General features: G+C 36.7%; 1 protein-coding gene across 1 annotated transcript; it reads right to left on the minus strand.

Moving 5' to 3' along the window:
- Window positions 1-1,165: 1,165 nt before the first annotated feature.
- On the minus strand, window positions 1,166-19,244 carry LOC135158000 (uncharacterized). The gene is made up of 16 exons (XM_064115207.1): window positions 18,385-19,244; window positions 16,405-16,470; window positions 14,141-14,203; window positions 12,678-12,722; window positions 12,214-12,258; window positions 11,587-11,658; window positions 11,160-11,270; window positions 10,182-10,452; window positions 9,256-9,532; window positions 7,978-8,214; window positions 7,454-7,530; window positions 7,048-7,155; window positions 6,342-6,544; window positions 4,234-4,302; window positions 3,907-4,002; window positions 1,166-3,288 (listed from the first exon to the last, which is right to left on the minus strand). Exons 1-16 carry the CDS (start codon window positions 18,594-18,596, stop codon window positions 3,018-3,020), a joined length of 2,223 nt encoding a protein of 740 aa, XP_063971277.1. The 5' UTR covers window positions 18,597-19,244; the 3' UTR covers window positions 1,166-3,017.
- Window positions 19,245-24,125: the final 4,881 nt, after the last annotated feature.

Here is a 24,125-nt window from a genome sequence, read left to right on the forward strand (position 1 = left end):
TAGGGGATGTAAGGAAATAAGCCCCCAATTACATTCTGAAAACACAACACAGGTGATGTGACATGTTATTTACTTCTGAGTAGGTTATATCAACATTATAGTTTATACAGGAGAGTGTAGAGCAAAGAAAATGCATATGACATGCACAAACTTTTGATGTGATGGTTACCCTTTGCTGCCGTGTCACAGAAATGCATCCTGTTATGGTTATATAAGAAAGGTGGACTGGTAATGTTATGAACAAATAAATCCCGAGATTGGAGGTTAGCTTGTGTGAAAACAGAAAATTCAAAGAAATCTGTGTAAACTGAATATAAATCGAACAATTAATAAGAAAGTTTATTGACCATTCAAATTTTTTATCACTAATGCATAGGCGGATCCAGGGGGGGGGGGGGGAGTCCCTTCACTATTTCTTATATCATTTCCTCTTTCATTTTTTGTCCTGTACTCTGATATGAGATATAGTGGTATAAATTTGAAGACTGATGTATGGGTTTAACAGATCTGGGTCCCGTTTCATAAAGGACTTGCAACTATTATAACTTTGCCTTTATGGCAACTACCATGGAAACCTGGATTTTGATTAGCTGCTGAGCCCTGTTGCCATGGTAGTTATCATAATGACAGTTACAACAGTTGTAAGTCCTTTATGAAATGGGACCCAGGTTTATTAACACTAATCTGCTGAAGTTGCCACAGTAGTTGAAACAGGTTGTATTCAGTTGCATTATTCAATGTTTAGGCATTCATTCTTGCCGGATGGACAATATATTTTATCTTAGGGTGTTTACAACAGCCTCATATGCAATTCAAACTCCGGCATAAATATATAAATTTCATGATCTCATGATGTGTACTCTGTAAAATTAACAGTCATTCAATCATTCAGTTTCTATTCATTGATATCCTTTAATACATTATTGTAAGAAATATATTTTTAACAGTTCAAGGCAGTAAGTAGATAATGGCAGAAACATCATATAGCAAGATGTATCTCACAAGCTGTGAAATGCATGTAATACTTCGATTAAAATCATATCAAAATACAAAGAATCATACCTTTTATGACTTCTCCCTTTGTTCGTATGCCAATGGTGAAAAAGAGACTGAGAAAAATCATAATTTTACTTAGTTAGGAATAACAAAGTTACAATTCCTGAGGTGAATTGGCAGTGTTTGTTTCATTATATAGCCTGCAATATTGGCATGAATGTGGATGGCACAACCTGCCAAATATTGAAGATAAAACATCCAAAGAATACAAACAAATTTTTTAAAGATTGATTGCATGCATTTGAATTCATACCACTAACATCTTGGTATAATCAGTAAACTAGGAAAGGAATAACCCTCAACAATAAGGCATCAATACCTAAAGTGATTGCACTGGTGTTTCATGGCAGTATATCATAGTCATAGATATCAAAAGCAAATTCAGGAAACTTGGTTTTTACACACATTTCATCAAATTTACTATCTGCTTCTAGCCATATTCAAAACTGTTTTGCTAAGTTTTGTTCTCTGATTAGAATTTATTTCATGACATATATGAGTGAAATGATGTTACAATTACAATGAATAAAAAGATGGAGAAGTGAATGGATGAAATGTGAATTCATGAGGAATTCACTATCAAAAATTGTTTACGAAATTTGATATCACTTAACACGTGCCTACATAAACATAAAAATTTATTATAAATTTGGAGTCATGCCAAAATCGGCGAATTTAACGATATAAGATTTTACAATAAACAAGGCATTTTTTGCAATCATGCCGTTGATAGCAAAATGTGGCAATTCTTAGTAATACCGTTTAGTCATTGGCATCAACATAAGGCCTTTTGATCCACCAAAATATTCTGGATTAGTTGGGATTACAAGTTGCGAATCCACCAGAATCTGATTATACCATAATCATGGCCATTACAAACAATGACCTACATGACATAGACCTTACGACCCAAGAAACTAATCTTATCCTCAATCGAGCAGAGTTTGAAGAAAATCCATCATATGGTTCTTTATAACCTGACTAACTGATAGTACAATCTCGTGTAGGGTCACTCCTAGGAAATGACCTGACATACTAGTTACCTTTCCCAGTTCATTTTCTTTAATGTATGAATGTTTCAAATCTGATAAGAACTATGCATAAAAAGTTGATCTGAAAGCTACTCTTGCTGGAGTGTCAACTGCCATGATAGTGGAAATTCTGATTCCTAATTGGTTCTTCCAATATTAAGGTGACAAATCATTGTTGCCGAACTGGGAATGAGATGAATAACTTTTCACAAAAAGCACAATCCATATGATAAAATGACAAGTTTATCAGTCCTAAATAACCATTGACCTTCATCATGTGACATGAAACTCATCCAATAAACAGTGTATTTCGATGCCCCTTCATCCAAGTTTCATGAAATAGGTCCATATAATTTGAAGTTACGATATTTTGAAAACTTAACCTTTCAGAATTCATTGACATACAGACAATAACTGACCTTAAACTCATGCAAGACTATCTGTAATACTTTTCACCATCAGGCCTTAGTCTCATACCTCGGATCAATAAAATTTAAAAGAGATGATTATAATTCAAAATAATACCAACATGTTCTCATGTCATTGAGCCTACAGCTTTTTACTTTCATGATGTGAGCTGAAAATGATCAGTAATAATTGTCCATGTTACATGCAATATATCCATATACTTAAAAACTTTCTGTAGTTGCAGCAAACAATTATTTCATGAGAAAGTCTTTTACACAAAGTTTGACATCCTTAACCACAACTGGTATTGGTCTTTAATGCCTTCACGGTCAAAGGGTTAAATGACCTTAATTGACCTTGGTTATGTGACCTGAAACTAATACAAGATGAGCACTGATAATTGATTGCCCTTGTGTTAAGGGACAATTCTGTGCATTGATTGCGAGAGAAGTTATCATATGAACACAGCAAGCTCTGTGAATTTGCCAATTCAACTAGACAAATTTTGCAACATTGAAGTACTCAGTCAACCTCACTTTCTTCCACTTCATTTCGGCCCCTTCTTCTTGCTAAGATCTCATCTATTGGAGGAGCAGGAAATGGAGCAAGACGGGGGCGAATTAGACGTGGGTCATCTGGCCCGATTGTTGCTCTCCTAAACATTGGTCCTTCATCTGTTGCCTTCCTAACAAAGATGTCCTTCATCAAAGGTTCGATGTAGTCGTACGTCTTTGGGACTTTCACTCTTACTGCGACGTAGTCACCAGCATGCTTTGACCAAACTGCTACTTTTCTGCATCAGAGTGAAATGGGAAAAAAAATTGTAAAAACATCCATTTTACATTAGCAAAAACCAATAAGCACATCTCTCACAATGATACATATTGATTTGATTGGTGCCAATCTGATCACTTTTTTTTTCTACATTGCAAATACCGGTAAGCACAAATCTTCCAACAACTAGCTTTCCCCAGATTTCCATGAATGGAATCTAGATTGCACTAGGAAGAATTTATCAATGCTAACGATTATCTTCAAAAATGATGAGTAAAACATTCAAGCATGGCTAACATTTTTCACAAAGGTAGTTACAAAATCAAAATATAATTTACTTCAATTAAAAGAGGCGCAATAGCTCGGTCAGAAGAGAGGGAAGATCCCGGTGACCCTGGTTTGATTCCCACTCGGTGCATTAGTACCCTTTGCTAAGGTAGTAATCCTCATTACCAGGTCCCTCGGGAGGATCGCAAGTCGTCGGTCCTCTGGTTACTTGTTTAAAAGCATTCATGCTTTCTTAGCAGTCAGATATTTAAAAAAAACTAAATAAAGAGGATTTAAAAAAAATCACTCTCACAGCACTAAGCTAGTTGTTGATTAATGTTGATTTGTAAAAATTACTTGGGATGCTTACTTTCGTGTTCCATCTGCATTAGTCTGGTATGGACGGTCCTTGTGGGACATGAAGTCAATCACAGCAAGAAGGTTCCTTGCTCTGTATCCAGGATACCTAGTATAAAGAAATGTGTTTAAAAAAACAAGAAATACATATTTAATTCAATTATTTATACTTCCAGCTCTTTCCCATTATCTCACAGCAAATGGTACTCATACCTTTTTGTAAAGCTCTGTAATGGCTTTTACGTAATATTTTGGTCGCAGAAATTAAGGATGTAATGCTGAAGTGGAAACAAATATTAAAAGAGAAGTACATGCTACATTTGTTAAAAATCATACTCACCGAAAGGAAAACCTCTTGGATGCATACATTAATATGTGGTTGTGAAGGCTCTCGAGCATGCTTGTGTGGCTGTAATAGATTATACAGAGAAAATTCTGATTGATATTTCATAGGTCTATATGGCAATCTCGTGTTATTCATGGCAGAATCTACAAACCTAAAAGATCAAATTCTGGGAAAACTCTCATTGTTAATTGTCAATTTATGCATAAAAACAAGTTAGCTCAAATTAACTAAATAAAAGTATCAAACCCCTAAAATGCTTATTTTTGGTTCACAGACTCTTCATAGGAGTCTGATCAAATGTAGTAAAAAAAAATTAACATCAAATTCATTTTCTTATGTTGTTTTCTAAATTAAGTTCTTCTTCCAGGGCAAAATATCTCTTCAGCCACATTGCTATGCTTAACCATAAATAGACTGGGCTATTTCAACGCCTAAGAAGACTGGGGGGGGGGGGGCTGATTCAGCCCCCCCCCCCCCTTATGATCTCAGCCGTCAATCGCGCGATTGCGACGAAAATTGGCACGCGCGTTACCCATGGCATTATCTACAAAACTATGATATCAAATTCTGCGAAAAATCTCATTGCTCATTAATTATGCTAATTTATGCGTAAAATCATATGTTTGCTCTAATTAATAAAGTAATGCCTCTAAAATGCTAATTTTTTGTTTCATATGCTCTAGATGGGCATCTGATCAAATTTATTTTTCAAAATTTTCAACATCACATTTATTTTCTTATGTATTTTATTGTTTTCTAAATTTCTTCTGTATTTCGTTGTTTTTCAAATTTTTGTTTTTTATTGTTTTTTCAATGGAAATCGTCAGCGACTTTATTTTGACCATAAAAAAGATAAAATTAATTGATTTTAGGCAGTAAAAGTAAAATTAATGATCCATTTATGAATTTTGGCTAAAAACACCATTTGCATTGGATTTGTACACTGATTCACGTTTTTGAGTAATTTTGGGTCTGCATGCATTTACGAAATGTTGTGTAATTTCGGAACGGCGTACCCGCAGGTCACAATTTTGGTCTCAAAAGTTGCGCGAGACTTCAAAGTAAAAAGTCAGCGAGTGACGCGGTCAAAAAATTTCGTGCGGCGGATTTATCGCGAAACATGTCGAGAGGGGGGTTAAATCAGCCCACCCAGTCTTTTTAGGGTTAAATGCAAAGATAAAAAAATGTATTAGTATCGTCTTCATGCATACAAGAAACAGGATCCCTCCCTCTAGTCCTTTTAGGAATCTATTTAGGTAGACTATGTTTCATGAAATAGATCAATAAACTTTCTAAGTTGTGATGCAAATTCAACAAATACCCAACATTAACAGAGTTCACTGAACCTAATTGACCTTTCATCTTGGTCATGTGACCAGAAACTCGCACAGGTTGTTCAGTGATACTTGATTACTCTAATGTCAAAGTTTTATGAACTAGCACCATAAAAAATTAGTTAGAATGGAAATTCAGCAAATACTCCTAACAAGCCCAAAGTTCATTGACCCTAAATGATCTTTGACCTTTGTCATGTAAGATGAAACTGTCTAAGCTTTCTAACGTTCTAAGTTATGATGACATTTCAAAAACTAAACCTTAGGTTAAGATTTGATGTTGACGCCACCACTGCTGTCGGAAAGCGGCGCCTATAGTCCACATTTCCACTACATACAAAATTTATGTTGAATTATCACATTAAAAATTGAGCAATTTAAGATTTCATATGCGCAATGTCTTGTCACTTCAGAACTACATAATCTGGCATTGCAATTCTTTTCTTAAACTGTGTACAACCTTGAAAATACGCCATGAAATACCATGACCCCCTTTTTGTGTGACAAATCTATCGAAAAAAAAGAATCCTGAAGATTACTTGAATGGTGCATGATTTTACATGAGAATTGTACACTTCTGCGTGTAAAACAATGTTTTGACCCTTGACCACAAGACAAACACATCTTATCATCTCATCACCTCTCATACTCATACATTAGGCAATTGATGTATGAATATGAGTTTATATCTATGAGACAACTAAAACACATAATGCCATCAGCATCTACCAGAGGTGATGAAGGCAAACAAACGCATGTTACTCTTACCGGTAGTTGACATAATGGCCCAAGTTGGTTAGAAACCTCTTGTCATAGCACACCTGAACCAGAGCTCTGTGTGGGTCTCCCCCACGTTCCAACCACTCCTCTCTCTCCTCAAGATCACCATGAGCACACTCAGCTGCACCTCCGAATCCAGCCACCCATGAATGTTGATTAGTGACATGGTGTGTCAAGCCATGCCACTTGGCCTGCGAATTTGACAATAATAACAAATGGAATACTATAAAGCAACATTCTTAAATTGCAATAAAAGCAATATTACAAGTACAAAACCTCTAAATGCTAGTCCATCATTCACTCTATTAGTGTTGTGTTAGGTACCAATTTCTTGTGTGATAGCACAATTATGTTGCAAAGTCAACATGCACTGGTGTCCCCTCTTATTCAGCTTTCTCACCAGTACAAAAAATCAAATCATCCGAGAACAATTTTGTTTGTATGTACATGCTATTGTAGAGTATGTACATGCTATTGTAGAGCAGATGATGGAATTCAGCAGTAACAATAGAGAGGGAAGTAAATGTGAAAGCCCCCCTTTCCAAGGTCCATATTTGAATTGATTATATTAGCCGTTCTACCAAGTTAGGCAGGCCAAAAGAAGACAAAGATGAGGGAAGATTGTGGCAGGAAACAAAAGCATGTTAAGACATTGATTTTTTTTAAAATATCAGTTATGAGAAAATAACCATACCTTCAAATCTACAAGATTCCCTCTGCATGTTTTGGAGCAGTACCAAAAATGCCTGATGATATGTTTCACCCAATACAATAGGCTTCTTGTTGATGCTTTTGATGATGCCTATAGATAAGAACATGTAAATAGATGATCATAATAAGAGAAACAGACACTTTGTGTGAAATAAAATGTGTATTTGTTAGAAACCAAACATTTGAACTAACATTGAAAATCCACAGTCGTGACTGGCTATATGCCATGTATCTCTGGAGAAGTGGGAGGGAATTTTGAAATAAAAGAGATCATAAATGGTGAACAACCACTCCCAATGTAGTCTCTGTCATGAAATATGTCACATCATTATTATTTCCCACATACGAGAAGATTCCTTGCAAAACGTAAAAATTTTAATTCAATTTACCTTTGCAAGTTTCTTAGCAAGGTTCTTGGCACCGTGCCAGACATCCCAAGAGTGCTTCACTTCAGGCTTCGATTCTCCTTTGTGAAGGAAAAAAGTAGAGAAAAGAAAATAAGTTCATTTAGGTACAAAATTAACAACAGATTTATTTATATAATTTTATACCTCTAAAACAATTTGATCCATGAGATAAGAACTGACATTTTTGTGCGTGCTAAGTTTCTTCAAACGCACATGTTCGATGGTAACAATCATATGCCCCTCTCCCTAGTTTTTATAGGTGTAATCATAGCGCAGTCTTTTCAGGGTTCAAAAGACAAAATTAGGTCAATTCATCATGTCCATAAAAATCTAGAGGTTCTAAAAATGGGACTCAGCTGCAAAGCTGCATTGTTAAGTATTTTGGTGACTCTGCATATAGTTTATACTGCACATAGTTTATAGGAAACAAAAAAAAAATACAGAAAAGATAATATAAAGTAATGTGAAGGATGGCAATAAAATTGAAAAAAAACAAAAAAACATACTCATGTATTTCCCGATTGAGGGGTGGGCATCCGTTACCACCTCCTTGACTTGCAGACCTCTCTCCTCCATTATGGATAGCCCTTCCTTCAAGGCTTTTGCCTCCATGACATTACTTTTCATGCCGACCTCCCTCTTATCGACAAAACCGACATGGAGCACATCGTTTGTTTCATGTTCCATAAAGGTATATGTACAATATTGTGCACAGTGGCCAGGGCTGTCATTTCGTGCGTCCCCTGTAAGAAATTTTGGTAAAAGAAAGGTTCATAGGATGAAAAAGTCACTTATAGATTGTGAATGCATTGATTGTAAGCCATTAATTACCTTAAAAACAAAAAAAAGTTATAAAAAGCCAGAGTTCATGTGTTGTAACAATTTGCTACAAAGCCACTGAAACCAACCGTCATTCATTTCCAAACTTTTATTTCCATTAAAAAAAAAAAATTGCATTTCACCAATATATGATGACAAAAATGCTAAGTACTCCACTTTTGAAATGGCATTTGAGTCATATAAGGGAGCGTTTATCACAGATCTTGAAACAATGATTATCCTATGGAAAAATGTGATGACAAAATGTCTGTCAAGGCTTTCTTTCTCTTCACCCTAATACTTTGGGGGTATTTTAAAACTAGTTATTACCAGGGAGGGGCCATTATCACCCCCCTCGAGATCACAGTCATGGGTTGCCTTTTTGCCTCAAAATTTTGAACAAAGGTCAAGAATTATGTAATCTACAAACTTGTATAGCTGAATTTATGGAAAAAAAGCCTTTTTATATTTGTAATCATTTTCTGGCGATTTTGGGCATTTCTCACAAAATAAAGCCTTATGAATATCAACTATTGGTACATATATTGTTTATAACTCTATTATCAATTCCTGTAAGTTGTGTGTTAATTATTCAAATGATTTGAAACAATGATACTTACTAGAAAAGTATCTTCATTATTTGGAAAAGCTCCTAATTTTGTCCATAGAGTTATACAGTCATATACAGAAATAGTGAAACGTGTTCAGTAAACATAATCTGACACCTGCACGGCAGGTCCGATCGCCATATAGTTAGTATCAAAATATGTGGGAAGGTTCAGAAAAAAGTCATGCCTTTTTTTTCTTGAAACATTGAGGCATTTCAAGTTTCAGCAAAAAATTGACAGGGGGGGGGGGTCGTAATGACCTCCAAACCCCGGGGAGTATGAGGTTTAATTTGTTTCAACATTACTTTTGTCATTAATGAATCAATCATTGCTAGAAACTGTTATTAAATAACTTACCACATACAACAACTGGAGTTGCTTTGTGCTTGGTTATGGATGTATCCTGGATCCCCTTCCAGCAAGCCTCTACTGCCGGGATGGCATACTGGGCCTGGAGTGCATGAAATGTCCTTTGGGACATGAAGTTCAATTTTGAGAATCGGAATAGCAATTGGATTTTTTGGAAGTTGTTTCCAGACAGCAGAATAGAGCTACCAAGCCTAACGTCACCCACATGGCTTCTTCCTAGGACCTCCTGGCTGCAAAATTTACGTTCATGTTCTTTAGGACACACCTTCAACAAATAGAAATGAGGAAATATCCAATTAAGACAAAGATAAAATTAAGAGACAGACTCTACTACAAACTCCACACTGGAAAAAGTAAAATGTGTAGTAGAGAGAAAGGACATAAAACAAATACTTTCTTATGTCCTGGATTGCAATTCAAGCTTCTAAATATATTTGCAACAAATAACTCTGGAACGATTGATTGATATATATCTACATCTACGCAATGCATGCAAGTATGGTACTGAAGAGGGACTGTACTCTTTAAAAAATGTACACTGATATTCCCTTTGAAATAAATTAATACAGGTGACTTGTGGTTCACTTTTTTCAGAAAGGAATTCTCCTTTTCCAACAGTTCTTTTCTGAACCGATTTCATGCCAAGATGAAGGCCTCTCCTACAATATATGATAATTGGATATATACGTTTAGTGCCTTTTTATTTGTAAAATATTAACTAATATCCTGCATAAAGCCAGGGGAGGAATTTCTTTTAATGAATATACCATAGTGAAGTAAACTGAAATAAAATAGAATTGTATAGCCTAACATGACATTAGAACCAATCTCAAATGCTTAAATGCAAGACTGACTTTAAAGCTTATTCTTTAACAATCACAATCCCTACATTTGGATACAATGCTAGCACTTACCCAAGTCACATGCCCAGCTGAACCATTGGCATCATGAACTGTTGCAGTTGTCTCTGCGCCACAAACTGCACATGTTGGGTAGGCTTCTTTTGCCAACTGCTTCAATCTGGGTTTTGAAATCACCACAAACCCTAGGTCCGAGGCCTCTTCTGGTGACACTTTTATATGCAGACCTGACCTTGTTGTCTGTACACTGGACTCTAATTCATCCTGCTCGCCAAGGACTTCTTCGTCCTCCCCGATTCTCCTCAGGAAAGCTATATCCTCAGGCCTGTTGAAGAAGAAAGGACCCCCCAAAAAAGGTTCGATTTAAATCATCCTTATTATTGTTCTCTATTTATCATTTTGGCAATACCTGCCTCTCTGACCTGCTTACAAAAAGTCTTGGATTTTTATCATGCTGACATCAAGCAAAGAGGGGTGCATTTTTTCCTATCTTGCATACCCCAATTCTAACTACTAACTTCATTTTTCTGCTGGAAATTTTACGAAGGGTTAAGTGCACACTTGCCCAAATACAAACATAATATATAATTACTAGTATTGTAAAGTTTTAAAAACTACTTCTAAATAAAATGCATTTGAGGAAATGAGCGACAATAATGGGTATACTCTCTGCTGGCAGTAAATGCTCGATCTTGATAATCATTTTTAATAAAATTTAATCAGAATCTGACAAAAGGATTTCTGAATTAAAATAATAATGGGAACTAAGGATTATTCAAATTCATTCAAGCATATTTCCAAGGTATGCATAGATTTTAATTGAAATTAATCACAAAGGTGGCGCAATGATTCCCCATTGAAATTTAGATATCCTCACATGGGTTTGTTAGTTGTTCCTCATTCTGAATTCTTTTCTGAGGTTGTATTCCCTAAAAATACAAGTATTATGTTATAAATTATGTTATCAGGTTGCCGTCATCAAAGAATGAGGAAAACATTACAACAATTTTGTGTATAAATTGCAATAATTACCGTCTTTGTAATAAAACCTCTGCAGCAAAATCGCTATCATCATCATCTACAATATCCTCCTCTTCATGTGGATATATGTAGTCACCTACTTCAGCAAAACTTACGCTGATGCTGCAAAATCAGAAAAATGGTAAAATAATTTTGTAGATCAACCAAGTAAAAAAAAATTATTATGTAGATGTGTACATTCTTCAAAGAGGAATGCATGTACTGCATACATTTCTGTAGACACACTGAAATCACTGAAATATGAATGAAATCCAAATAAAAGATAGAAAGGTGCAACTCTGTATGATTAATTTGTATAGTATATACCAGATCAGCATGAACATTCTGCATAAAATAAACTTAAAATCCCTGTGTACACTGTAAGGACAGTTGCATACCCAATATAAACAGAGGATCACATAAATGTACATTAACTTACTCATGTACATCTGCATTGTCAATATCAAGTTCTTCCTGCTGCGGTGGACTTGACGGTGCTCCAGATACAGGCCTTTCAAGATAAAATAGCAGAAAACCTTGTTAGTGTAGTTATAAAAGTTGGAATTATTATTTAACCAGATTTAGCCTGCGCTCATCTGTCAGCTATGAATGTTGCAAAATAAGACTGAGACTGCAATCAGTTTACTATCATTGTCAAAGTAAATAAATGTACACAAATCTGAATCTGATTAAACAATTACATAAAAAAAAACATCAGAGTAGGATGTTTAAGCATACATTGACCTGTGCAAGGGCAGCCTTTGACCCAATATTCCAGGAACAAAGCTTTATCCAGGTAATGTCTCTTACCACATTTATATGTAGGGTTTATAAGGACCTCTGTGATGTTTTATCTCAATATAACAAAATCTAATCAGTTTGTCACTCATACATGTATGGCCAAAGTTCTTGAAGATGAGCCATCAAATGATTCTTCATCATGAGAATGTAACAGATGGACAGACAATCTGAAAACACAATGCCTCCATTTACAATGATCCCAAAAATGCTTTTCTGTTGCTCTCCAACAAATTATATAAAGTGGGGTACAAATAAATAAACTCACTGTTTTGAATGAAGTGATGACGGCATGGATAAATCATCAGAGGAGCTAAAAGAAAATTAATAGTAGGATTTAATACATTTAAGATAACATACTTGACCAAAAATTAGTTATTACTTTTTTATAAAAAACAAAAATTATTCACAGCCTATTCAAATTAAAATTGTTACACCTAACCTAACTCTGGATACTAAAAATAAGACATTGATATACTAATATTTCAATGCATTAACAAGAGTTACTTTTGACTTTTCACACTATATTCTTCAGGTATTGCAAGGAAAGGTAATTTTCAGATGCACTATTTATTTCCTTTGTGACCTTTGTCATCATAGCCCCAAATCTTATACATGTATACCAAATGTAATTCCCCCTCTTTAACTCCTTTGCTGGGTAAAATAAAAAAAAAATGCATTGCATTTGGCCTTCAAAACTAGGTAAGGGGGCACACAAATAAATAAACTCACTGTTTTGAATGAAGTGATGACGGCATGGATAAATCATCTGAGGAGCTATAAGAAAATTAATAGTAGGAGGATTTAATACAATTGTGATTATGGCGTACTTGACTCAAGAATGAATAAATAATTTTTTTATCTTTTGGGACAATCATAAAAAATGTGATACTTGTGTTAGATTCAAAACTGATTTAAAGACGGATTCTCAACTGCACAAGAGCCAAAATCTATGCCTCTGCCAATGCCAGCTCTGAACTATATCCCATACTGTATATTGCATATTACCATTTAGATGTATGGTTTTAGAGGCACAGATATATTTAGACGTCTTGCGAGGTTGTTTCAAAGAGACAAAATATTAAAACTTAATTTTAATGTGCATGCCTATGAATTGGACGAAATTAATATTTTGCCCCGCCCACAAGATTATCATTGGTAAATAATTGATATTGTGCATGAAGCTATTGTTACGTCACAATAAAATTGCATGGCATATTAGTTGCAAGGTGTGGCAAGGGAACGAGATTGCATCAGTTGATTGAATTCAATGTTTAAAACATGACAATGATCAGTCGCCATGATTTACAGGATTAACATGAAATGGTAAATAAAACCCCACTTTTTATTCATTAATCTATGTTTAGCTTTGTGGGGGTATCTAAATATTAATACTGGATGACCCATTTTTGTGGGATGCGTAGAAATATTGTTACTCGCTGAAGAACAATATTGGATTTGTCTCTGACTCATCGAATATTGTTCTTCAGCTTGTACAATAATTCGACGCGTCCCACTCAATAAATAATAACAATTTTTATATACCGCAAAATTGCAAAATTGCCTCTAAGCGGTTAAGAGAAAGGAAATGAAGTATAAAGGAAATAGAAATACTTTGCACAACAAAATGTATCAAAACTAATATTACAATTTACAACTTTCTCAACAAATCATGAATAAAGAAATACCATCAAATGGACCAATAAACATATATGATCAATTTAAGATTTAAAAAGATGAGTTTTAAGCATAACTTTAAATGTATTAACAATAACTCAAAACCATCCAATAATCCCTATTAAAATATCTAAGCCCTGGAACACAAAGGGATGTTATGACAATGTGATATGCCCTATACAAGATCTGCATTAGTATTATTATTATACTTTATTCTGAAAATGTGAAAACCATCACATCAATCTAATTACACTGGTAATCATAGTCTTTAAAAAAATGATTTTATTTGAAAAGAAGAGTAGGTTCATGCATAAACACAGTTTGAAGTCATAACTTGATTATTTAATTAATCAATATCAGATAATCAGTCCCAAATCCATACATGATCCGATGGGTTCTTGAAATGTCACACAAACAAAAACAGGATAAACGGACAATTGAAAGTTTTGTGCCTCCAGCACTACTCACAGTGGGTGGGGGCATAAATTGGTACCCTAATTTGGTAAATGCTGACCTACCTATCGAGAAGAACTTGGACCTCAGTTCCATCTTTGCCAGGAGTTGATATCTGAACTGTCTTCCTGTAACATACATGAATGGTAATATACATGTACATCTTCATCTGGATAGATTATCTAATGCTTTATAATCATTCCTCTACATGTACATGTTACCTCAATCTACGTCAACACATACTTCAAAAACCAAATTCTTTCAGAATTCCAAACAAGATAATCATAGCTCCATAATTTTTTTCTTGAATCTATTAGAATGGATTTAGCATTTAAGTTATTCAACTCCATGTACATGTACACTATTATTTTGTAAACCCTCAATAGACATTCGCTTCCTAAACTGTATAAAAGGTGGCAACAACATGGTATTTAAAATAGAGGGGGTGGTTATTTGGGAAGCAAGATAACCAGGTGACATGATACTACTATTATGGAATGACACTCTCTAGACTTTCCCTTTTCCAAATTTCTTTGTTCCTTCCCTTTCCCCACTTTGTTTTCTGTTTTGTACTTGAAAAAAAATTGGAGTGGGTGGGGGTTGGCAGGCGTAATCGTACGTACATGCACACCTTGATGATCAAACAGATTTACTTTACATTCTTACAGACTATTTATCTATTGCTGGAAGATAACCAAATATATTTTGTTATTATTTAACAACTACATGTAGCTCACCTCTCCCAATCAAAAACTGTTTAACCCTAAACCTCCCAGGGGATTCTGATTCTTGGGGTGGGGGGCATTATAGCCCCCCCCCCTTAAGATCTCAGCCGCGGGTTGCGCGATCACAACGAAAAATTTGCATGATGGTAGAGAATGACGTAATTTACACAGTTGCATTGGTAAATTTCACTGAATTCATATTTTATGTGAATTAAATATGCTAATTTATTTTTGAAGTCATTCTTTTTGCTCTGATTCACTAAATAAAGCTCCTAGTCCTAGAATGCTATTTTTTGAGAAAATATTCTTTACAGCATTCCTAACAATTGTGAATGAAAACAATTCTGGTACCAAGACCAATTTCTTATATTTTATTGTTTTTTAATTTCTTATGTATTTCTATATTTTCTTACTTGTTGTTCCTTTAATGTTTTTTCAATGGAAATCATTTCAGACTTAATTCTGATCATAAACAAGGCAAAATTACAGTGCAATTAAGTTTGATCAATTAAAGTAGAAATAGTGATACATGAATTTGGCTAAATATACAATATGCGTTGGATTTGTACATGAAATCATGTTTATGAGCAATTTGGGTCTGACATGCAGTTACATAATGTTGCGTAATGTCGTAACCACGCGTCACATATTTGGTTTCAAAATTTGCGCGAGGCTTGAAAGTAAAAAGTTAGTGAGCGGCGAGGTAAAAAAAAATTGTGCAGTAGATATATTGCGAAAATTGTAGAGGGGGGGGGGGCAATTATGGCCCCCACCCTGGGAGAATTAGAGTTAAAGGAGAATGAAACTTTTGGAGCAAGTTAGCTTTTGTGAAAGCAGAAAAATCAAAGAATAAGATCAACAAAACTTTGAGTAAAATAGGACTAGCAATAAAAGAGTTATGAGCATTTGAATGTCGAGATCACTAATGCTATGGAGATCCTCCCATTGGCAATGCGACCAAGATCTGTGATGTCACACACGTACAACTCTCCCATTTGGACACTGAAAATATACCCCAAAACATCTCTTTTTGCTCATTCTAATCATATGACAAACGATTCATCAATGATATAATGTTGTGAAACCTCTGTACTTGTCATCTCATAAAGAGAACACCTCACCTTGTGATAGACTCTATAAAAGTGAGAATATAAGTGAAATAAGTACTAAAGTAATGAGGGAGTTGTACGTGTGTGATATCACAGATCTTGGTCGCATTGCCGTTGGGAGGATCTACATGGCACTAGTGATCTCAATATTCGAATGCTCATAACTTTCTTATTATTCATTCAATCTTCCTCAAACTTTCAACAATATGTTTCTTTGATTTTTCTCTTTGATATGGATTCAGCTGGTTTCAAGGGTTTCATTCTCCTTTAAACTAGAAATCAGCAATGGGCATGCATGTAACAATCAAAACAGAACTAAAACAAATTAACACCAAACTGGTGATGCTGGCTCAACTTGTTTGACCTTTTTGACCAAGTACAGAATGTAAAATACAGGTAGGTAAATACAGTTTTGTCTCACAAACAAAATGACCAATCAGATTATAGAATTCATGAAAAAAATATGACCCACTAAGAGATAAATATCATACTTACATGCTCAAATTGGCTCCAGTCACCACTGATTGCTCTGAGTCAGTCGTTACTTCCTTTTCTTCAGACCTAAAAAGATAAAAGCAATATGAACTTCTGAAATAATATCTATAGTACCCGCATCTTCCTAATTCCAGAATCAGAATTGGCACAACTTCGCTTATAACAATCACTTTAAAGAATTATTATTCAATTTTTTATCTCATATCTCATCACTGTATAGTCACTGATTTCTATTCGGCCATTGTTTCCAAACATGAACTTTCACTTGTCAAATATCTATACTACATATCTGAAAAAGGGACGGCCAATTGAAAACTGTTGGTATAGCTTCATTACTTAATTATTAGACTTGTATTACCTTGATAAACTAACCCGGTGAACTGTGGAGGGGGGGGGGGGTAAATGAACCACCCCCCCCCCTCCTGACAATTTCCATGACCATTAATTCAACTGCATTTTTTTTTACAGGGCTGCTCGCTTACTTTTTTCTTTTGATTCCTGCGCTTCTTTTGAGACCAAATTTATGATGGCCGGATATCTTGGTTTACGCAACATAAGCATACTGATTCGTACCAGTACAAGTCAGACCCAAAATTGCTCCAAAAACATGTACATCTCCAGAAACGTTATTTCTGTCTTGAGTTGGATCTATGTTATCAAACGTAATGATTGATTAGCTATAAAATAAATAGAATCAAAGGACATCTGGATGTGAAGTGTGACTGAGTTTAACTTGAAGTCGCAAATAACAAGCTACATCTAGGCTAGATTATATTTTTATACTCATAAGTCTAGACTAGGCAAAATATAATCAGGAAGAAAATAGAACAATGATTAACCCTAAATAGACTGGGCTATTTCGATGCCTAAGAGTAAGATTAAGAAGACGAGGGAAAGGGCTGATTCAGCTCCCCTTATGGTCTCGGCCGTCGTTCGCGCGATCGCGACGAAACTTGGCACGCGCGTTACCCATGGCATAATCTACAAAACTACTAGATCAAATTCTGCGAAAAATCTCTTTGCTAATTATAATTATGCTAATTTATGCATAAAATCAAAATTTTGGTTTAATTAACTAAATAATGCCCCTAAAATGCTAATTTTTGGTACACTGACACTTTATATGAATCTCATCAAATGTAAAAAAAAAAAATTCAAAATCACAATTATTTTCTTATGTATTTGTTTTCTAAATTTCTTATGTATTTCTTTGTTTTTCGACTTTATGTTTTTTCTATGGAAATTGTTGGGGACTTTATTTGGAGCATAAATAAGATGGAATTGATTGATTTCAATCTGTAAAAGGAAAAATAATGATACATTTATGAATTTAGGCTAAAAACTCTATTTGCATGATTTGAATTAGATTTGTAAATTGTACACAAATTCACTTTTTTCTGCAATTTTGGGTCTGCATGCCGTTACGAAATGTTGCGTAATTTCGGAACCGCGTACCTGGGGGTCGCAAATTTGGTCTCAAAAGTTGCGCTAGACTTGATTGTAAAAACTCAGTGAGCAACGCAGTCAAAAAATTTCGCGCGGCAGATTTATCAGTATCACGAAAAATGTCGAGGGGGGCTGAATCAGTCCCCCCCCCCCCCGTCTTTTTAGGGTTAAGTATTGCCATTCACTCATGCATTGGTTGCTCAATACCGGTAAGGCTGCAACATTCATGCAGACTGTCTCGAGCTAAACTAAAACTAATGAACAGATTCTACAGCATAATAATAAATTAAATAATTTGATTCCGGGCGCGGCGCGGGGACTCGCGCAACTACCGTACCGTACCCCTGGCCCTAGCCCTAGTGTTCGGGCGCGGCGCGCGGCTGTACTGCTAGAGCTGCCCAAGATGAAGTGCATGCCGGTGACTGTCGGAAGTTATCAATTACAAGGTAGAATCTTAAGTTATATCGATTAAGTCCTTATAGGCATAAAATGAAGAGGGTGTAAAGAATTCGATAAAAAATTAGTTCTACTCACATGTCCAGCAAGAGGGACAAAAACTGGTCATTGGTCAGTCCTCTTGCTCCTCGTAGCTCACTCCAGCGCTCGAAAACCTCACTATGTACTCTGATTGTTCCTCTCTTCTTTCGCGAAAGTTCGTACACTTTGTTAGACTCTCTCCTCCTAACAAGTCGGGTGCCTGGAGATGCACCCTTCGGTCCCCTACTCCCTCCTTCCTCGTCCCCCATATCCTCTTGATAAGCTAAATTATTAATTATTGTGCGGTGAGACTGAGATTGAGAACCTTCTTTCCTTCGGCTTCGAGTGAATTATACAGTAGAGCGTTTCGTGTTGGTTGCGCTGGTTGCGGTCTAGCGCTCGATCGATCGCCGGCCTGGCTGGGCCAGCTACACGGTACCGACTACCGGTAGATGCGGACCGTGCATTGCTGCAGCAACTATGCACTTGACGAAAAATAACATACATCTTTGCAAACAATGTGGAACAAAGAAATAAAGTTAGAAATGAATACTTTACGGGTAGAGGGGTGATTAAAAGTAGAGAATGACTCAGTAACAATTAACATTAAACATGCACTATCTTTACATAGGCGCACGAACACCATCGTGGTACGCCTCAAACCAAAACAAATGTTCTACTTTCTATTGTAGAGGGAGCTACATAGGAATTCAAATACAAACCGCCGCGGCGCGCCGAGCCGACGAAAAAAACTCTGCAGGGATACCCGTCATTTTATAAAATCGATTAATTTCACCATCAAAACAGAATTTCTGTCCATCTATTTCATGTCATATCATTTTTAGGGCAAACACAATCATATTATTCATAAATGAAGTGAAATGATGACAAACGCATTTTTGAGAATCTCCAAAACTATCCACCCTCTTTAAAGTGGAGTACAGTGTGCGCAGTCCTGGCCCCACCCTTTACACCCGGGGTTCATCTGCCATAGCCTAGCTAGCTGGGACGGTGACAGCGAGGTCCTCGAGTCGTAGGTTTTACATCAGACTTTCCTTGTCCTAGATGAAAGGCCTGCCAAGGCTAGAGAGTTCCATCTACCCTGATTTGCTGGATGGCCGCTGTTGGCTCTCCTAGGCCAGCGCCCTTTAAGATGGATCTTACTTTTCATTCCATCAGGGTGTCCAGCCACCCTCCACACCGAAACCCAAAAGGAAAAGGTGGGGGAGACGGTTTAGTCGCCGTCGACTCGACCCTGAAACAGGTAGTACTGGCTTCCAGGTTACCAGTAGCAGAAAACTGTCAGGTCTCCAGACCTGACAAGCCTCCTGACCTGACCACAACACGTATATAATACATAATTATATAACACGCGCTATATTTTCGTCCATGCACCCCCTACCTTTCGGGGCATCGTAGACCCCGTCCCCCTTTTCTGTGCACCAATGTTCACCCCTAAATCGGTGAAGTGATTAATAAAGATCAATTTGGTTGATTTTCAAGACATAAAATGGTGATTTCGATTAGCGGCGAATGTATTACCAGACCGAAGTGGAATTGTTGGAATACACGTATATAATACATAATTATATAACACGCGCTATATTTTCGTCCATGCACCCCCTACCTTTCGGGGCATCGTAGACCCCGTCCCCCTTTTCTGTGCACCAATGTTTACCCCTAGATCGATGAAGTGATTTATAAAGATCAATTTGGTCGATTTTCAAGACATAAAATGGTGATTTCGATTAGCGGCGAATGTATTACCAGACCAAAGTGGAATTGTTGGAATACACGTATATAATACATAATTATATAACACGCGCTATATTTTCGTCCATGCACCCCCTACCTTTCGGGGCATCGTAGACCCCGTCCCCCTTTTCTGTGCACCAATGTTCACCCCTAAATCGATGAAGTGATTAATAAAGATCAATTTGGTTGATTTTCAAGACATAAAAAGGTGATTTCGATTAGCGGCGAATGTATTACCAGACCAAAGTGGAATTGTTGGAATACACGTATATAATACATAATTATATAATACGCGCTATATTTTCGTCCATGCACCCCCTACCTTTCGGGGCATCGTAGACCCCGTCCCCCTTTTCTGTGCACAAATGTTCACCCCTAGATCGATGAAGTGATTTATAAAGATCAATTTGGTCGATTTTCAAGACATAAAAAGGTGATTTCGATTAGCGGCGAATGTATTACCAGACCAAAGTGGAATTGTTGGAATACACGTATATAATACATAATTATATAACACGCGCTATATTTTCGTCCATGCACCCCCTACCTTTCGGGGCATCGTAGACCCCGTCCCCTTTTTCTGTGCACCAATGTTCACCCCTTAATCGATGAAGTGATTAATAAAGTTCAATTTGGTTGATTTTCAAGACATAAAAAGGTGATTTCGATTAGCGGCGAATGTATTACCAGACCAAAGTGGAATTGTTGGAATACACGTATATAATACATAATTATATAACACGCGCTATATTTTCGTCCATGCACCCCCTACCTTTCGGGGCATCGTAGACCCCGTCCCCCTTTTCTGTGCACCAATGTTCACCCCTAGATCGATGAAGTGATTTATTAAGATCAATTTGGTCGATTTTCAAGACATAAAATGGTGATTTCGATTAGCGGCGAATGTATTACCAGACCAAAGTGGAATTGTTGGAATACACGTATATAATACATAATTATATAACACGCTCTATATTTTCGTCCATGCACCCCCTACCTTTCAGGGCATCGTAGACCCCGTCCCCCTTTTCTGTGCACCAATGTTCACCCCTAAATCGATGAAGTGATTAATAAAGATCAATTTGGTTGATTTTCAAGACATAAAATGGTGAATTCGATTAGCGGCGAATGTATTACCAGACCAAAGTGGAATTGTTGGAATACACGTATATAATACATAATTATATAACACGCGCTATATTTTCGTCCATGCACCCCCTACCTTTCGGGGCATCGTAGACCCCGTCCCCCTTTTCTGTGCACCAATGTTCACCCCTAGATCGATGAAGTGATTTATTAAGATCAATTTGGTCGATTTTCAAGACATAAAATGGTGATTTCGATTAGCGGCGAATGTATTACCAGACCAAAGTGGAATTGTTGGAATACACGTATATAATACATAATTATATAACACGCGCTATATTTTCGTCCATGCACCCCCTACCTTTCAGGGCATCGTAGACCCCGTCCCCCTTTTCTGTGCACCAATGTTCACCCCTAAATCGATGAAGTGATTAATAAAGATCAATTTGGTTGATTTTCAAGACATAAAATGGTGATTTCGATTAGCGGCGAATGTATTACCAGACCAAAGTGGAATTGTTGGAATACACGTATATAATACATAATTATATAACACGCGCTATATTTTCGTCCATGCATCCCCTACCTTTCGGGGCATCGTAGACCCCGTCCCCCTTTTCTGTGCACCAATGTTCACCCCTAAATCGATGAAGTGATTAATAAAGATCAATTTGGTTGATTTTCAAGACATAAAATGGTGATTTCGATTAGCGGCGAATGTATTACCAGACCAAAGTGGAATTGTTGGAATACACGTATATAATACATAATTATATAACACGCGCTATATTTTCGTCCATGCAGCCCCTACCTTTCGGGGCATCATAGACCCCGTCCCCCTTTTCTGTGCACCAATGTTCACCCCTAAATCGATGAAGTGATTAATAAAGATCAATTTGGTTGATTTTCAAGACATAAAAAGGTGATTTCGATTAGCGGCGAATGTATTACCAGACCAAAGTGGAATTGTTGGAATACACGTATATAATACATAATTATATAACACGCGCTATATTTTCGTCCATGCACCCCCTACCTTTCGGGGCATCGTAGACCCCGTCCCCCTTTTCTGTGCACCAATGTTCACCCCTAGATCGATGAAGTGATTTATAAATATCAATTTGGTCGATTTTCAAGACATAAAAAGGTGATTTCGATTAGCGGCGAATGTATTACCAGACCAAAGTGGAATTGTTGGAATACACGTATATAATACATAATTATATAACACGCGCTATATTTTCGTCCATGCACCCCCTACCTTTCGGGGCATCGTAGACCCCGTCCCCCTTTTCTGTGCACCAATGTTTACCCCTAGATCGATGAAGTGATTTATAAAGATCAATTTGGTCGATTTTCAAGACATAAAAAGGTGATTTCGATTAGCGGCGAATGTATTACCAGACCAAAGTGGCAATGTTGGAATACACGTATATAATACATAATTATATAACACGCGCTATATTTTCGTCCATGCACCCCCTACCTTTCGGGGCATCGTAGACCCCGTCCCCCCTTTCTGTACACCAATGTTCACCCCTAAATCGATGAAGTGATTAATAAAGATCAATTTGGTTGATTTTCAAGACATAAAATGGTGATTTCGATTAGCGGCGAATGTATTACCAGACCAAAGTGGAATTGTTGAAATACACGTTTATAATACATAATTATATAACACGCGCTATATTTTCGTCCATGCACCCCCTACCTTTCGGGGCATTGTAGACCCCGTCCCCCTTTTCTGTGCACCAATGTTCACCCCTAAATCGATGAAGTGATTAATAAAGATCAATTTGGTTGATTTTCAAGACATAAAATGGTGATTTCGATTAGCGGCGAATGTATTACCAGACCAAAGTGGAATTGTTGGAATACACGTATATAATACATAATTATATAACACGCGCTATATTATCGTCCATGCACCCCCTACCTTTCGGGGCATCGTAGACCCCGTCCCCTTTTTCTGTACACCAATGTTCACCCCTAAATCGATGAAGTGATTAATAAAGATCAATTTGGTTGATTTTCAAGACATAAAATGGTGATTTCGATTAGCGGCGAATGTATTACCAGACCAAAGTGGAATTGTTGGAATACACGTATATAATACATAATTATATAACACGCGCTATATTTTCGTCCATGCACCCCCTACCTTTCGGGGCATCGTAGACCCCGTCCCCCTTTTCTTTGCACCAATGTTCAACCCTAAATCGATGAAGTGATTAATAAAGATCAATTTGGTTGATTTTCAAGACATAAAAAGGTGATTTCGATTAGCGGCGAATGTATTACCAGACCGAAGTGGAATTGTTGGAATACACGTATCTAATACATAATTATATAACACGCGCTATATTTTCGTCCAAGCACCCCCTACCTTTTGGGGCATCGTAGACCCCGTCCCACTTTTCTGTGCACCAATGTTCACCCCTAAATCGATGAAGTGATTAATAAAGATCAATTTGGTTGATTTTCAAGACATGAAATGGTGATTTCGATTAGCGGCGAATGTATTAACAGACCAAAGTGGAATTGTTGGAATACACGTATATAATACATAATTATATAACACGAGCTACATTTTCGTCCATGCACCCCCTACCTTTCGGGGCATCGTAGACCCCGTCCCCCTTTTCTGTGCACCAATGTTCACCCCTAAATCGATGAAGTGATTAATAAAGATCAATTTGGTTGATTTTCAAGACATAAAATGGTGATTTCGATTAGCGGCGAATGTATTACCAGACCAAAGTGGAATTGTTGGAATACACGTATATAATACATAATTATATAACACGCGCTATATTTTCGTCCATGCACCCCCTACCTTTCGGGGCATCGTAGACCCCGTCCCCCTTTTCTGTGCACCAATGTTCACCCCTAGATCGATGAAGTGATTTATAAAGATCAATTTGGTCGATTTTCAAGACATAAAAAGGTGATTTCGA

Source organism: Lytechinus pictus, unplaced genomic scaffold, assembly GCF_037042905.1.
Source record: "Lytechinus pictus isolate F3 Inbred unplaced genomic scaffold, Lp3.0 scaffold_23, whole genome shotgun sequence".
Classification (NCBI taxonomy): domain Eukaryota; kingdom Metazoa; phylum Echinodermata; class Echinoidea; order Temnopleuroida; family Toxopneustidae; genus Lytechinus; species Lytechinus pictus.

Coding starts and splice junctions, on each gene's coding strand:
- LOC135158000 (XM_064115207.1), bottom strand. CDS start 18,596: ATGGGGGACGAGGAAGGAGGGAGTAGGGGACCGAAGGGTGCATCTCCA. Junction 12,259..12,677: donor TCATCACTTCATTCAAAACA/GTGAGTTTATTT, acceptor ATTTTCTTTTAG/CTCCTCTGATGATTTATCCA. Junction 6,545..7,047: donor GGAATCTTGTAGATTTGAAG/GTATGGTTATTT, acceptor TCAAATTCGCAG/GCCAAGTGGCATGGCTTGAC.